Genomic DNA, 17,823 nt, shown 5'->3' with positions numbered 1-17,823 from the left:
TTAGAAATTGACTCTATTTTTTTTTTTAATATTTCACAATGAGAGAAAGGCACAAGTCATTAGCACCCTAAAAATCAAGTCTGAACAAGTTAAAAACAACAAAAAGAAGTATCGGAAGAGGCTAACGGCACTGTTGAGGGACCAGCATGAGGTGTGAGTCACTGTTCATGGTGCTGACTCCTTGGCTAAGAACCATTTGTTGGCTTTCCCCACCGTGAAGCTACTGCTTTCCCAACCCTACTTCCTTTCTGAGTGAATCACCATGTACGGCCCTGTAAGAGGGCAAAGTGTGTGTAAAATTCATTCAGAAATATTTTGTAGGGCTGGAGAGAGATCTCGGTCTCAGGAGTGAGTCCTGTTCTTGTAGAGGACGTGGATTTTGCCTCAGTATCCAGTTTGTAAGCTGCCTGATGTGTGTGCAGGGGCCCAATCCCCTCTTTTGGCCTCAGTCAACCTGAATGGTACACACAACTCACACATGTAAACACACACATGTACATAATAATAAATAAATCCTTCTTTAGAGGCTATCAAATTGAGAGTTGGGGAAGGCATGGATGGAACTGGGGGAAGGAACAAAAGGTGTGATGTCATATTTTAATTAATGTATTTAAAATCTTTTAAAATATTTTGTATGGGAGGTTTGTTTCTTCCTTGTTTATTTGTTTATATTAGCATGGATTCACAGTGATGCATCTTATAATTTGGTTATAAGTTTAAACTACATAGTATGTATTTCCCCCCCCCCCCCCCAACAGTTTCTCTGTATAGCCCTGGCTGCCCTGGAATTCACCAATGTATGTAGCCCAGGCTGTCCATGAATCTGGAGAGCTACCTCTGCCTCCTCAGTGCTGTGATTAGAGGTGTACACCACCACTCCCGGCCATTGTGTAGTTCCTGTCCTAACAGTATTCCAGCTGTGGGCACTAAAGCTCTTTCACACTGCACCTTGTGTCCCTCTGATAAACCCTTAGTCTACTTTTGAATTCTTTTCTTAAGGCCCATCTTGTATATCTGCCACAGCCTTAGAGTCAGCCATTTGCCCAAGAGCAGTGGTTCTTTCTTTTGGTGGCTAGGCGGTGGGCTTTTCTAGGATCCTTCAATGGACAGAACTAGAAAATACATGTTTGCATGGGTTATGTACATTACATTCATACAAGTTAATATATACATATCACAATTTCCAAATTATTTTTATTATTTAAAGATAATGTCAAATCATAAAATATTATAGTCATTCAGCAATGATATAGATTATCATTGGAAAGATTTTGAAAGAAGCACTTAACTGAAGATGTGAATACAGCATACTTATTTAAAGACATGAAACTCTAGAAGCCCCCTGGAGTGTCATTGATTCCCTGTGAATACTAGAAAGTGTGACTGTAATTCTGAAGTTGCTGAAATGTCAGGAAGCTGCGTTGGCGTGAGGAGCACAGTATCCTGATGGACTGAGGACATCTCCAAGCAGCCTGTGTATCATGTCTTAGCAGTATGTGTTTTAAAATAAACCTCATAAATAGAAAACCCAACACTGCATTAGAAATATATTTCAAATACTTAACTGGTCCACAACATTGCAACTGAGAAACAAAAGTACCCACTGATTATAATTTGGAAATTAGATATGGCTGTGGGGTGGGAGGTTCTAACCCTCTTGATAAGGCTGTCACACGTGTAGTAAAACAGTGCTGTGTGGTCTGCTGACCTACCCGGGATACTGGAAGAACTAGATCCGGATTTGATGCTGGAGCTGGATAAGGAGGTCCAATCATAAGCTGATTCTGTCCTCTTCAAGGCTTCTTGGTAATTCGTGTAGAGCTGCTTCCCATACTGAGCAAAAGGGAACAGATGGTGGCATGAAGCCCTTAGCTGTACGGAGATGGTCATGGGGACGGAGGGAGTGTTTCTGTGTACTAGTTCTGTCTGTAGTAACACCTGTTATACTCTCCACAGTCCTTAGTACTAGAGAGTTGTGTTCATACTCATTTTCCTTAGTTCTAAGAACGGCAGGAAGCTAGCTAATTTTAATAATGTTAATAAAAATAAAAGATTTATCAATCCAAATTCAAGTGATCTAGGGCTAGATTCTTAATACTATTTAGTGATATGCCCCAAATATATTTGAAAAATAGCAATAACTTAATTAAAAATTTTTATTTGGGTGTTGGAGAGATCTGCAGACAACAGCAGCAACAACAGAAAAGCCTATTTTGCTTAGGCTAAAACTTGGTTACACAGGAATCATATAATGCACTCTCCAAAGTAGAAGCAAATCACTTTGATGCCATACAAGCTAGCAGTATCATTCCACTAACATGGTTCCCAACCACCAAGGAAAAAAGGCATTTAGAACATGAACTGAGACCCGAGGAAACTAGACACTAGCAGAGTGATGAGCATGAAACAGACCCACTGTCAAGAACCCACAGCATTTAATTAACCACTTCATTATTGCAACATCAAATGGAAAGGCAGTGTACCTTGGCGATGCGGATTCCACTGACCCACTGATGCAGAGTCCGTGCGTCATCACAGCAAAGGTACTTGATATACTGAGACTTCTTTTGGATCTGTGGGTGCTATAAAATTAAAGGTAGAATCCACCTAATAAGTCTTCTAGAGAACTGACACTTAGACCTATTCTGGTAACTTACAATCTTAGAGAAATGTCAACACAGTGCATACTTCCTATACAACCATAAAGTGAAATCAAACAGCCCATACTTAACTTGTTTTAAACAAAGTACACGTCATGTTAAATTTTAGGTCAAGATGTCCATGTAAACCTTTCTACCTGGGAAGTTGTCAAATACTCCTCTTACATGTCAAAGAAAAATTCTCTTAAGATTAAGCCAATAGAATTCTCAGCTTTTGAGATGGGAAAATGGAAAAAAGAATGTCTACCCAGGAACCCATGGTTTAGAAGCTCCAAAGAAGTTCCTTCCTTGTGGGTAAATAACTATACTAGGTATGTATGGAGTACACACAGCAGCACCTAGGACAGAAGCCCATGGTCATACCTGACTGGTGGAACAACAGGCTTCTTTCTCTACCAAACTACAGCATGCACTCTTTGGTGGGACAAGAGGATAGTGTTGAAGTTTGTTCTGTTCTTGCAATATTAACTTTATTAGAAATTAAAATGAGGGCTGGAGAGATGTCTCATAACCACTGACTGCTCTTCCAAAGGCTCTGAGTTCAATTCCTAGCAACCACAATGTGGCTCACAACCATCTGTAATGGGATCCAGTGCCCTCTTCTGGTGTGTCTGAAAAACAGCTACAGTGAACTCATATACATAAACTAATTAAATCTTTAAAAAAAAAAGAAATTAAAATGAGAGTAAAAAATGTAAGATAGAAGAACAAAACTCTCCCCAAATACCCCTCAATAGCAAAGAGAGCAAAAATATTATGGAACCTGTGAGAAACCCCACTGTAGTATACTAGAGAATGAAAATGTGAAAGGCATGTGATATCTCAGTTTAACAGACCTAATGTTGATATCAGGGTCTATGGGTTTCCCAAGGGCCCTTGGACTTTATTTTGCAAACCACTGGCTGAAGTTACCCTATATGAGCTTTCTAAAAATTATTTGCTACTGCAGGGCATGGTGACACACACCTGTAATCCCAGTAGTCTAAAGACTGAGGCAGGAGGAGCCCAGGTTTAAAGCTAGGTTGGGCTACACAGCAAGGCTGCAAGGCTGCCTCAAAAAAATGAAAACAAGACAAAAAAAAAAACAAAAAAAAAAACAAAAAAAAACCAAGCTGCTTCTGTAACTATCCTTGATTATGCATTAGTGTTGTCTAAGAAAGTTTATTGAGTAAAGGATTGCTATTACAATGTACCATCTTACCAATGAAATTAAAATCTCCTACCAAATCTAAGCAAATGGTATTCCCTAAATCCAACTAACATGCAGATTTAAGTGAGGATGGAGCTGGAGCCATATAGTATAATAAGTCCAGCAATTCTTCCTGAATCTTTGTAGGCTCTGTAGGCTGTCTTTATAAATGTTAATTTAGATCACTAAAAATGCTAAAATATGCATACTCTTCTGCACTGTATGGCCACAATTGGTGTGAGGAACTTAAACCTGGCTGAGAGAAAAACTCCCTAATAATAGCATAGATACAGACCACTATGGCTATGATTCAGGGGAGTGGTTAGAGTAGAGATGTCCTTATTTCTGGACCAGATGTAAGCGGGTGAATTTACAACTTGGGAACAGTGCCCTCTGATGCGTCTTCTAATAAAGTTCAGGACAACAACAAAAAAATATGTGTCTCACTGTAAAGTTTTTTCAAGACAGAGTCTGGTTTCACACCCCTGATCCTGTCTCTTCTTCCTGAGTGCTAGGATTTTTGGTATAAGTTACTAAGACCAAACTTTACCTTTTACCTTGTTCTCTCTGGTGCTAAGGATGGAGCTAAAGTGCTTAACTGCTGAGTTACCCCTAGTCATCCTATTCCTTTCCAAAGACACAGAATTATCTGGTGAATATCCAAATGTCAAGTAACCTCTATCTAATAGCAATTAGAATTTACCTTTAACGCCAGACAGCAGTCTGTGGGTGCTTTGTATTTGTTTCGATAGTCCTGCCCATAGTATACATTTACATGATCCAGCTGGAGAAAGCACACTAGATCCCGAGATACCTAAGGAAAAACACCCCAAAGATTAACATAATAGGGCAAATAAGCAAGTGTCATACCAGCTAAGGGTTTTTAGTTGAGAATCAAATCTTTATTAGGTAGAAAGTAAGATTAGATTTTCCTATAGTCTACAATGTAACTAAAAAGGCAGTCCATTTTGCTTGTTATCTATCCTTAATGAATACTGATTTCTTTAAAAATGTTGGTACTTTATAAAGACGAGACTGCACATAGTATACATATCATGTATAGTAAATAGGTAATAGGTAACAGGAGAATAGCAGCACTCTTAGGAAAGAACAAGAATCTACCAAGTAGCTGAATGGGTATAAGCAAACATCAAAAACAGTGATTCTCCGCTGGGAGTTACCTCAGCAGTCAGAGGCAACAACCTGCGCTCATAGTTTATAGGACTAGGATGATACTGTAAATGCTTAGAATAGCTCTGAACCCAACACAAGCACAAATGACAGCTTGCACTTCAGTAAAAGCACACTGTACAAGACTGAAGTCAATGTGATCTAGAAAGCCATTCACCCTAAATGAAATACACGACTCTGGCAAGGCCTCCCCCTGCTCCAAATAACAAAACTATGTTTAGCTGGATGTGGTCATGGACAGTTGTAATCCCAGCATTCGAGACTTAGAAGAGGGGGAGTCAAGAGGATCAAAAGTTCAAGGTTATTCTAAGCTACAATGAATTTGAGGCCTCACTATATAAACTACATGAGTAAGATCCTCTTTTAACAACCACCACCATGTAAATGGGGGAAAAAGGTAGAGAACTGAGATGAACCCAACTAATGATCAGAGAAATGAACAGTTTTTAGCTTCTGCTTCTTTACAACAGATTAATAAATGAAGCCATCTTCTGTGTGCCTTACACTGCTAAATAGTATTTTGCTACAAAGTAAGAGCAGTTAGCATAATGTGGGAAGTGCAGAGAAAAGAGAAGGGACATACTTTTGCTTTTCCTTTAGGGACATAGTAGATACCAGATGCTCGCAAGAGAAAATATCGCTTTTTCCAGGACTTCTTGCCATCATCTTTCAACCAAAGGACTCCTTCAATTTCTGGGACAGTTACAGAACTTCCACAAAAGCATTCCTTAAAAACATCATTTGGAAAGATTTATGATTCTTATATTTTCAGAAAATGAATTATCCCTGTGAGATGCATAACACTAAGCAAAGCAAAACAGTTTTGTATTAAAACCACACTAGCTTTCTGAAAGAACTGTCTCTTCTAAACACAGTTTAAGTTTACTTTAGAATTACTGTGGCAATCCTAAAGTGTTTACTAACACCAGTGTAAGTCATGGGTTAGGGAACTGGCTCAGTGGGTAAGAGTGTCTGCTGTACTAGCATGAGGACCTCATAGTTTGAATCCTTCCACCTACATAAAAAGCTGGGTATGGCTACATGTGCAGAAGGGATAAGGTAGATGAGAGAAGAGGGCCTGGGCATTCTCTAGCTGTGTCTACAGACATGGATATGTAATCCTGCATGCTCATGTTAAACAACACACACCACAGCACAGAAAATGTCTTTCATGACTATAATAAAGTATTTTCCTGTGAACTCAGCTGAGCTGTATATACTGCTGCTGAATCCCATTTCTTCTCTCTGTGTTTGTGATCTGTGTACTGTTCGAGTGCATGTGTGGAAGCTAAAGGCCGATGTCAGGTGTCTTCCTCAGTTGCCGTCCACCTTATTTTGAGACATGATCTCTCACTGGAGCTCAGTGGTTGGGTTGACTGGTTAGTGAGCTCCAGGGTGTGCCTTTTTATGTAGTTGGCAGGGGCTATGCACTCAGGTCCTGCTTGCTCGGCACATACTACTGACAGACCTGTCTCCTGCCCTCTGCAAAAGCTGATATGACCAGCAGAGTCACATGTTTCTTTCTCTTATCTTGCAGTCCCTCAAAGGTTTGTTAGGAGCTCAGCAGGTGCACAGAGAGAGCACTGTCAGCCGGTGTCAGGAGTGGAGTCATACCTCTAACAGCACTTCTTTGTTTCTGTCTGCCATCTCAGCTGTTTCCTTTTTCCCTAGAAGATAATTCTAAAAAGATAATAAAATGAAAATTAAAGGATAAACTCATTTCGCTATTCCCTTGGAGTAAATACATACATCATTTGCTCCAGACAAGTAACCACGGTAAGTTTAGTTTTGCCAGACTGTAGTGAGAATACTTCTTCAAAAGCTTCTTCCCTAAGAGTGTCATCATTAAATGTTCCGTATCCACTTCCATCTTGCCCAAAACACTTGCTATGAAACAGTCCCTAGAATATTCCCGAGGTGACAATATATACAACAGCAAGTATTTTGAAATATTTAACTAATTACACAAAATACCCCAAAGCACTATAAATTAAGTAGAAGAAATAAGAAACAATTTCCTGAGCTATGCTAAGCCAGCTCACGTTTATGCTGGGCTGAGCAGGGTGTTCTAGGTGATGACTCATATCCTGGCTTTGATATAACAGTCTCATTTGCTTAGTTTAATTAAAATCTGAACTGTAATCATTAGTATAACTATTCTCTTAGTCTCCTACAAAAAGATCCATTGATACTCCTAAGCATGCACTCTCATTAAAGAACTGCAGTTAAGTCTGAGGACTACAGACTGACGGTCTAACCTACTGCTGTTTCCTCATTGCTGTTTTAGCAGAGTTTAGCAGAGTTTTTGCTATTCCTGACCTAGTGGGGAGGAAGTGGACAAACAGGATGAGGCCCAGGGAGGTGTGGAAAAGGTGGAGGAGTAGATGACAAATAAGAATAAAGTATGTCTGGAAACACGGTAATGAAACACATTACTTTATATGCTGAATTTTTAAAAGGTATGGGTGTGGTAAAGTATTAACCCAAACATTACATTGGCATAATAAAAGATGACAAGTCAGCAAAGGTATTCTTTAATTCAGCAAAGAAATGAAAGAATTAGCTATAAACCCTTGGGCTGCTTTGGTGAGATGAGAACCTCACATGTCAATGAACTGCCGGGTCAACAGGCTCTGGATTTACACACAAGAAACCTAGCAACCTCTGGAACTATTTTTATTTTTACCAGAGTTTAACCCCATGTGGGGCTGGGAACCTTTCTGAGGCCCAATACCTGGTCCCCAAACACACAGGGGGTTGCAGCTACAATGGCCAATCATGTGGTTGTCAGACTGTTAACTCTACTGCAGCACCCCTAAATTATACACTCTTACCTGGGGGTTTTTAAAAAGTGCATATTTTTCTATACGCTCCATGAATATAAGCTTATTTTGGCTGTCTCTTGTCCAATTAAGAAGATTTTCAACCAAGTTTTCATGGTCTTCAAAGATTCTTTCTGTCCCAAAATCAAATACCAGCCTTTTGTTAGTATTCATCCAAATTACATGAAAGGCAAGATAAAACACATTAGGATTATACAATCTTTGTGAGTGTAGAGGCCAGATGTTGATGATGGATATTGTCTTCAATTGCTTTTCACATTACATTTTAAAACAGTCTCTCACTGAACATGAAGATCACCAGGTTAGTACACTGACTGGCCAGCAAGCTCCACCATCCTCCTCTGTCTGTCTCCCCAGTGCTGGAATTATAGATGCACATTTCTTTAAACATGGGTTCAGCGTGGTGGTATGTGTCAGAGTACACATAAACACACAAAAATAATACTGAACATATGTTAAATGTGTTCTTTGAAATTTGTTGATGTGCTTTGTTTTTTTCTTAAAGACTTCTGTACAAACACTAGGAAATAATAACAGTGTTGGGCTGGAGAGACAGCTTGGCACTAAGAACTCTTGCTGTTCTTACAGAGGAACCAGGCTCAGTTCTCAACACAACTGACAAGCACCTGCAACTCCAGTGCCTGAGGACCTGACACTCTCTTCTGGCTTCTCCATGTACATGACACATATACATACATGCAGATACATAAAATAAATGAAAATGTAAAAATCTTTAATAGTTTTTAGTAAATTTATTTATGCAACTCTTACTCCAAAGAAAAAGCATCTGTTATCATTAAAGACTTTGCTTAAACATTTAAAAAATATGAAGTGAATTGGAATTCATCTTTTTTATTCAAAGAACTCTCCAGATACACTAGGAAAAACATTGAAAAGCCAGATTTTAAAAATATAAAGTGCCTAATAAGTTTATAGAAAAAAAGCATAGATATCTCAAAATGTTTCTATCACTATGAAGGTTCAGGATTACAGAGATGCTGATAAGCAATTCAAGCAATGGCATTACTAACCCATCTGTAACTCGGAAACGGTCTCCACCAGCGACCAGTCTGAACTGTAGCCACAGTGAGATTTATCCATCAAGTTGTCCAGCACTTGTCTCACTGTCTGTCTCTCGTCCACCATCATTGTTTTAGAGCTGTCATCAGACATGTGGACCCTGATCACCAGCTGTAACAGGGAAAAGTGCAATTAAGTGGTAACTTAAAAATGGTATTCTAGAAAAGTATTTTTCAAATATTAAATAGCATTCTGATTCATGTCTTTGAATATAAATTATTTAATATATTGAATGGAAGTATAATAGAAATATTATGACTACTCTGACACTATTATTACAGATAAAATCTGAATATCAAGAAACCTACCTAAATAAAATAATCATATTTTAAAGGCCTCTTGAGTTAAGCATTCCAGGACCTGCCCAGATGCAAAGTCTTTCTTAAAGCATCTCACACACAAAACCCACATGTAAAAAAATATTAGGAAGAATACTGTTTTACTTTTCCATAAATTAGAAATACATTATATATAAACAAGAAAATTCTTCATAAAGCAAAACAAGAAAAAAAAAAACAAGATAAATATTTCAAACCCAGCACAGAGCTACAGGTCACCTTTTTCACTTGAGCCTCTTTAATTTTCTCCAGAGCAACTCGGATCTTCTCAGCTTTCAGTTTTGCTGCCTGTTCTTCCTGCAAATACAAAGCATCTCTGATAAACGGCTGCTCAGAGGGTGAGGACACCAGTGAAGACTTCATCCTTGTGGGGCTACTGGACTGAATTTCATTAAGAACATAATGTTGCACATGGATACTAAGCACAATTTTAAAGCAGCCCCGTTCACAAAATGAAACAGATGTGCAGTAAGGAGAGAGGACAGGCTTGGCAATAGGATCAGCTTCCATATTCCAGAGAAAAAGAAAGAAATCTGCAACGTAGGAAACTAACTTTGATTCTGTCAACACAAAGCAATCAACTGTCAAGCTCTGGGGGGACACGGTGCAGATGAGCTGCCCTGCTTGCCTATGTGCTATGCTCACACGACTTTCAATTCAGATTCCCTCCAGAGTTTATGTAGGATTTCTGCACATTGTTTTGTTTCATTACATTGAAAATTTAAGATCTTTGGAAAAATAGAAACAGCAAAACCAATCTACTTAGTTGTAATAATATAAAGCCCTCCACAATAAGTATGCATACAAATACTAATTCTTACCAATATGCTAATACAAACAAGAGGCTGCCTTATATTTAAGTTATACTGACTTGGAAAATCATGCCAAACAATCATATCAGTAAATTCAAATTTATTAATTTATCAAAAGTCTTTTTTAAATGCTAAATATAACTCACAAATAACACAATTGTAAGTAATTCTACTTCAGAAAAGCTAAGATTATAAACTACAGTAAGCATTATAAAGAACTTAAAAAATAAAGCATTGTCCATTTTTCTAATAGTATACAGTTTTCAACACTAATACTTACTGGTAAGTTCCAGCAATAGGCCATAATAAACACTGTAGCTGTAATTTCCAATTTAAAAAAACTCGCATAAGTAAACTTCTGTTTATAAAGAATTATTTTCTATTTCTGAGTATAAAACATTAAAATATCTCTGTAATTGCCATCTTCTACAATCTTTTAATACACCTTCCTTTAAAAAACAAAAGCAAAGGAAAACCAACTTATATCAGCCATGTTTTATCCTCTCTGGATTGTGCCTGAAATGTCACAATCCATGTGTTGGTTTTCATAAAAAGCTAACACTTACATGGTAGGAAAAAAAAAGGCTAAATTCATTTACTGATATTTTTTCTCTATTCACCAAAATTCTGATAGCTTTCTTCTCTTTTCATTTCCTACTATGCTGTCTCTCCTTGCAAGTTTAAGTTACTGTCCCATGGACTCGAGAAACAGGGAACAGGGAAAGGCAGTGAGCTTGCGTGCCAGAAATTGGATCCCTTTCAATGAATGGAGCCACTGAATTAACAGACTGACCAAGGCCTGGAAACACTATCTGTAAACCCAATAGTCAAAGAACAAAGAACTTTAATAATGAAGAAAATTAATACTTTGTTCTTGTGCTATTATAGGTATATTCCTCTAACTAAAAGACTATTATAACCTAGTCCCTTCCTTTAAACAAATAAATAGCATCATAAAATATGTAGATTACATTTGAATGTAAGATTTTTTTCTTTTGAAAAAGGGTAATAAAAAATCAAACTAGCATTATTAAAAATGTTTCTAGATTGGATTCTTCTAGAACCGAGAACTGTTTCTAAATTGGAATCTTCTAGAACTGAGAAACAAAATCATTATTAAGCAAATCGCCAAATATAATACACAATTTTGGTGAATATAGTAAGGCTCAATAGAGGAATTTAAAATACTTTAAACAGTCTAGTAACCGAGTTCATAAAAAAGTTACAATAAAGCATTCACCATTGCCACATCCTTTTATTGGAATGAATAACTGCTACAGACAAAGAACATTTTCCAATCTGTTCTTTTACACATTATGCCCCAAATCCAACACACCAGCCAGATGCTGGTGAGGATGTCTATAAAAACCTGCACATGGATGCTTATAGATGCTTTATTCAGAATCCTCCAAACTTGAAAGCAACAAAGATTTCCTCAATAAGTGAATAGATAAATTATGGTGCATCCTGGCAATTAAATATTATTCAGCACTAAAAAGAAATGAGCAATGAAGCAACAAACAGGCGCAGTGGGCCCATGTATTAATAATTAAAAGAATTCAATCTATAAAAGTTACATGCTATATAATTTATTGTAACTATACTATGCTCTGAAAGGGCAGTAAGAAGGAGCAGTGGCTGTCAGGGGTGAAGAAGGAAGCAGGATATTATCAGGCAGACTGCAGAGGCTTTTCAAGGCAGTGACACTACTGCTTCTCATAATACAGTGGATGATGACCAAAACTGCCCTAAGAATATGTTAAAAAAATTAACCAAGTACTGTACTTGGATTAGTTAGAAATACAATAATAGTGCTTTCACACTGCCATTTTACTTTAGGATACCACTGTTTGTCAGACTCCACGACAGGGCTTAGCTTAACTAAGCTCACGATCAGCTCCTATTCCGCACACTGAAGTACTGAACAATAAGAGAACCGGGTAACCAATTAACATACATTTGATCAATTACACTTTGTACACATTAAGAAGGAGTTATTTTTTAAACACAAAAGAGGTAAAGCTCTCCTAATAAATTCAAGTTCAGCCTTCCTTTTATCTATAAAAATTAGTCAATGTAATTTCATTTTTAAAATTGTTTTCAGGGCTTTGCATATAACATGCAAGTAACTACCACATCTCTGGTCCCTATAAACTGGTCTATAAAAGTTAATATCAAATTTCAGAGCTAGCTGTTTAACTCCAAGATATCTTCTCTAGTTTAATGCAAAGATGATCTTTCTACAAACCTTTTGAAAAAACAAATCTGGCTACAGTGAGATCTGAATCTCATTACTGAAAACAAAACTGTACATAAAAATAATCAGCATGACCCATGGTTCCTGTAGGTCCCATGCTCTTCTTCTGTGAGTTTTATTTGCATTTTCTAGATAAACCATACCTTACATTTTTTAACCACAGTAATATTAGCAAAAAGAAACCATGTTATATTCTTTGTGTTGTGCAGTAAAAAGACAGATTACTAAATCTGTGTGGATGTATGTGGATGATATGTGGAAGGCTTCCAGTAGGTAATTCATCAAGGCGGTGCTAACCCAGGCTCACTAATGCAAAGGACAAAGCTTCCTTCATCCTGTTTTCTGCTCACAGCCCACACCTTCAGTCTTCTGCCCGTTCTCTTTGTGCACTAGCCCTTTCTTCATGTTGTCTCACAACTATCCCAAACATAGAAGAGACACCTCACTTAACATAAGAACAACTTTCTCTCCTCCTTCTCTTAAAAGAGCAAGAGACAACCCATTTTCTACTGGGAAAACTCCTGTGTGGCTATCAATAACCATCAAATGCCAACCCTCCTCAAATTTGCACATAGGACAAAACCTGGGTAAAGATCTTATGATTAAATGGAAACTAATGCTGGGTGACAATGTTCTCTGGGGTATAAACATCAGAATGTCAGCACTCAGACAGTTCCAGTGTCTGAGAGACTGGTGGAGAATGACCGCAACTGAGAAACCAAACAAACAATGAAACTAAGGTGCTAAAGAGTGGTTTGCAATTTTTCTGGAATTGTAGACTGCAAAAATTAAAAAGTAACAAATTAACTCAAAGAGAACTTGAAGTGGTAATTTAACATTTATTGAGGCTCTATTGTATAATGTGGCCTAGAATCAGAAGAATTATAGTTAACTATGTCTCTTAAGAAATCATGAAATTATATTAAATTCTCATTAAGAGAATATTAATTAAATATCTAAAGCTTGCTGAACCGCAGTTATATTATATATGATATCTAATTTAAATTTCTACAAAAATACAAGGCTTATATGATTATGAGAGCCATTGCACCAACTAAGACTCACAAAAATTACTGTCTTCCTAAGGTCATGCACATATTGATTAAGTGCTTAACTATGCATTCATTATACCATAACCTATTTCTATTGTCCTTAATAGTTTATAGTCTTAGCTTTTGTGGTACCAATAAATAGAACTATTTGTTAAAAATATAATGTAAAAGCATTTTTAGCATCTTTTCTGAAGCAAAGAAAATGATGGTTACAACTAACATGGTTTTTTTAATTGTATGTGCATTGGTGTTTTGCCTGCATGTATGTTGGAGTTACAGATAGTTGTGAGCTCTCTTGTGGGAGCTAGGATTTGAACCTGGGTCTTCTGGAGAAGCAGTCAATGCTCTTAACAGCTGAGCCATCTCTCTAGCCCTTCAGCATTGTTCTTAAACAGTGGCAGACATCTGGAGGTTGGGAACTGGGATACCAAGCTTTATAGTAGAAAGCCAAATTGCTCTACAGGTTGGTATGTCAGAGGTACACATACTTGGGACTAAAAGGTACAGCTCAATGTACAGAGAACATGTTGGGTATATGAAATGTGCTGAGTTCAGTACCCAGCACCAAGGAGTGAAGGACACATAGTTTACAAGAGTCAGGTGCTTTGATAGAAAGGGCACTAACAACAGTCAGAGTAAGGTTCATCTGAGAAGCTCTAGGGTCTGGGTTGCTCAGGACTATCTGCTGCCTCTTCCATGATGCCATTCCATTTCCAGTATTCTCTATACCTTTGTTTCCTTCATAGCACTTAACATAATTTGGGTATTTTTACATGTTTGTATATACAGATAATATACATGTGTATGTGTGTGTATTTATTTATTTAATTTTTGAGGACAGGATCTCTTATAGTTCCAGGCTGGCCTCAATTTCATTGTATAGTTGAGATGAAATGATCCACTTGCCTTTATCTCCCAAATGCTGGATTACAGGTGTGTACCACAATGCTTGGCTATTTTATCATCATAAGAGACTGTGTGTTCCCCAAGAGTAAGGAATATGTCCAATTTAAAGCGCTATATATTAATTAGTTCCATTCATAGTATACGGGTCAATAAGATTACCAGACAAACAGGTAAAATGTTAAACTCAATCTGGGAACAGTGTAAAAAACAGGTGTGGGGCAAGGTCAGAGACAACTGTAGTGCTTGCTGGCTTGGGTGAGCGCTGAGATTGTTCTACGATGAGGCAATGGGAATGAGATGGATGGGTAAATCTAGTAAACTCTGAGGATCACAACAGGCTCATTACAGGTCTGAGACACTGACAGGTGATCAGAATGTTCAACCTGTCACTGGGAGAATGGCAGTACCCTAAATAGAAAAAAGATAATGTGTCTACATTGTGGGGCCTCAGGAAGAAGATGGGTGAGGGGTCTCTCAGGACTGACGTGTTAGTAAGGAAGATGCACTCAGGAAACCCTAGCAGCTATCAACTACCTGGACACGATGGGAGCAAGGACAGATGACAGTGGACACAGCAAGAGCTCGCACTCTCTTCTAGAACAGCATAGTTAAGCTATAAGGTTGTTTCTCAGGATAGAAAGTATGTGGCCAAAACCTGCATAGGTTTCCTTCTGATTCTGACCTAAGGGCTTCTCTGTGACTCTGGAGTTGATTTAGAAAGGGGATTGGGGAAGAAGGGGCTTTACTGCTCACTCGGTCAAGGTGTCTTTTGTTTAAGCTGCTTCTGAAGAGATTTTGATTTTAGTCATTTAGCTTACCTCCTAAGGTTATGCTATGAATAATGAAAGAAAAAACACGTTTATTCTTCAGAAACTATAAACAAGTCTGCCATTCTTGAACTTAACATTGTGCTATTTAAATAAGATAATGATTAAGACAATGATTAAGAAAATAGCCATTCATCTCTCTAATTATTGTTACCTAGTTAATGAGAATTGGTAAAAGATTTTAGTTATAAAATAGTAGCTCAGCAAAATCCAGCTGAACTGAGTCAAATTGAGGGTAAAAAACTGAGAAATTCTTCTCTTCCAGTAAGACTAAGTTAATAAGCAAAAATTCTGTCTATGTAAGTAAATGTAATTAAACCATAGGCAATAATGTGAGCAAGGACTGTAAAGCTTGCAGAAGAAACTCACAGCAGAAAACCAGTAATTGCAAAAGTTAAATAAAAGCAATGATTTTAGGCTTTGAAATGCAATAGGAAATTAAGCTAGAAAAAGTCCAACACACTTGTAATACTAGGCATCAGTAGAAGTTAAAATCAAGTGAAAATTACTAAACATATTTTTGGCTCTGAATATTAACAGTCATTAGAATAAGAAGACAGTTACTTGCAACAAGAGAAATAGCACCCTGTATTAAAGAAAACAGTGCTACTATAGAAAGGGGTACAAAGAAGGCAAACACAACCAGAGCTTATATTCTGTCTACAAGGCAGTACATAGTTACATGCATGTGGAAAACAGAGGCATCACCTTGGTCAGCAAATGGGAAGGTTTTCCTGCAATGTTTCTCAGAAGAAGGGAGGTTTCCCTGTCCAGATAGGAGTGCTTGTGCAGGAAGAAAGAAAAACAAAAAAGGCAATGAGAGAAGTCAGTGGAGACTTTATGCTTTAAAATAAAACAGACAGATAGAGCGAGAATGACTCTATAATTAATTTCACATCTATTTTTGTAACTGAGTGGAATATGTCCATCAAGAATAAAATGTTAAAAAAAAAAAACAACAACAACAACGAAAAAACAAAAACCCAAACCAGCACTAACAACTAAAAGAAGGTGAGAGGTAAAGGCCCCACCTATGCCCATGGATATGTTCCAGATGACTTGCCGATTGCTGGCACTGAATAACATATGCAAAGATCATGGAGCTAGTCTGTCTTACAAGCCAGTGGTCAAGAGTACTGTGCAGAAAGCACAAATAAAACTGTGTCAAAGGCCAATGAGTAAACGTAGTTCTTTCTATTAGGAACCTATAACATTTACAGAGATTTAAGCAGTAAATTCTGACCAGAACACAAACATTGTAAAAAATGGCAACCATTTCTCATCAATTCAATGAAAGCCACACCAAGAGGAAAAACACTCATGTATTTTGCCTGATATTTTGTTCCCAGTAAAATTTTACCAATCCTTTCATTACAGGGCAGTGTTAAGGACTTTCACAGAAAATGAACAGTGAATATTTGCCCCTGAAGTGATTTAAATTTATTCAATTAATCTTTCCCTGACCAGCAATGATGCACGTAATGTAGTCCCTAACTACCCATTATACCTTCTTAATAACTTAAAAAATATCCATCTTATTTTAGATTATATGAATGTGTATGTGCGTGCACATGGAGCTGGAGTTGCAGGCGGGTGTGAGCCACCTGGGCTGGGTAACTGCAAACTGAACTCAGGTTCTTTGGAAGAGTATACTGTCTTAACAACTTACCTATCTCTCACGGCCCTCTTGATAACTTAAATAGCACACTGTAATGCAAGTGTACATAAGTATGTTATATCTAATTCTTAAACTGCAACATTTTGATATGTGTAACATTTGAACTTCCCTACAGCTTAACAAATTTGAATTAGTGTTTAATACCATGTAATTACTTTCACCATTGAAAACAATGAATGCTGAATGGAAGGTATTGAATCAAAAAGTATTTCTTAACAGTATGTTTTATAAATCTAACCATATTACATTACTTTGACAAGTTTTTTGGAAATAAAATCCAGTGAATAGGTACAAGATCTGCAGACACTTTCAAACAGTCTGTATAGATGATACAGCATATTAAAGACTGGAAGCACTGTAATAAAGATACTAACTTAAACTTAGAGCAAATCTACCCTGTACTGAGTCTATTATATGATACTTCTTTGTATTGCTAAAGCTAGTTTCAGTTCAAGATGAAACCACATAACCAGCTCCTCTCACTCATGCTCTCCAAACAACAAAAGAAACCCAATGGTGGGTGTTGGGGGTGGGGGAGTCCTCATGATCTTCACTAAAAAGGTCAAACATTAAGAACTGAGAATATTATTCCAAGGCCCTCATTTATCTTTATGCAAAAGTCAAAGATAAAGACCAAGTTATTTCATCCATAAAATTCAAATTTAGTTTAAGGTTACTGCTCAGCCCAGCCCAGAGAGCACACAGAAGTAGAAAGACTAGAAAACAAAATTTAGAAATATAAGCTATTACTTTTGCTGTAATTCACTCATTATTTTGTCATTTACACATGAGGAAAAATATTTTACACAAATATGTAAGACAGAGCATGAATTTGAAAAAAGTAATTTGTGTGTGGTGTGTGCCTGTATCTCCAGATGTGGGTATATGTATATGTGGTGATTACATGTATGTGCCTGTGCAGGCCAGAAGTTGGTGTTGGTGTTTTTCTCAATTATTCTCCACCATGTAGAAGAGGGCAGGGTCTCTTAC

At 37.4% G+C, this 17,823-nt stretch overlaps 1 protein-coding gene across 8 annotated transcripts in view; it reads right to left on the bottom strand.

Moving 5' to 3' along the window:
- Raph1 (Ras association (RalGDS/AF-6) and pleckstrin homology domains 1) overlaps positions 1-17,823 on the bottom strand; it is a 77,678-nt gene that overhangs the window by 10,694 nt on the left and 49,161 nt on the right. For 6 of the 8 annotated variants that reach the window (XR_013109518.1, XM_076931809.1, XM_076931811.1 and 3 more), the window contains 9 exons: positions 15,864-15,938; positions 9,521-9,598; positions 8,915-9,074; positions 7,875-7,996; positions 6,655-6,720; positions 5,624-5,767; positions 4,553-4,663; positions 2,484-2,582; positions 1,713-1,833 (listed from right to left, as the gene is read on the bottom strand). Coding sequence is in view for 7 of the 8 variants with exons in the window: in XM_076931809.1 (XP_076787924.1) it covers positions 1,713-1,833; positions 2,484-2,582; positions 4,553-4,663; positions 5,624-5,767; positions 6,655-6,720; positions 7,875-7,996; positions 8,915-9,074; positions 9,521-9,598; positions 15,864-15,938 (976 nt within the window). In the remaining variant the exon portion in view is untranslated. The remainder of the gene's footprint in view (positions 1-1,712; positions 1,834-2,483; positions 2,583-4,552; positions 4,664-5,623; positions 5,768-6,654; positions 6,721-7,874; positions 7,997-8,914; positions 9,075-9,520; positions 9,599-15,863; positions 15,939-17,823) is intronic. The other 2 variants (XM_076931810.1, XM_034498466.2) reach the window with 1 other exon arrangement.

This window comes from Arvicanthis niloticus, chromosome 3, assembly GCF_011762505.2.
Source record: "Arvicanthis niloticus isolate mArvNil1 chromosome 3, mArvNil1.pat.X, whole genome shotgun sequence".
In the NCBI taxonomy this organism is placed as follows: domain Eukaryota; kingdom Metazoa; phylum Chordata; class Mammalia; order Rodentia; family Muridae; genus Arvicanthis; species Arvicanthis niloticus.
The sequence above is the reverse complement of the archived record's forward strand: the minus strand, read 5'-3'. Positions and strand labels throughout refer to the sequence as shown.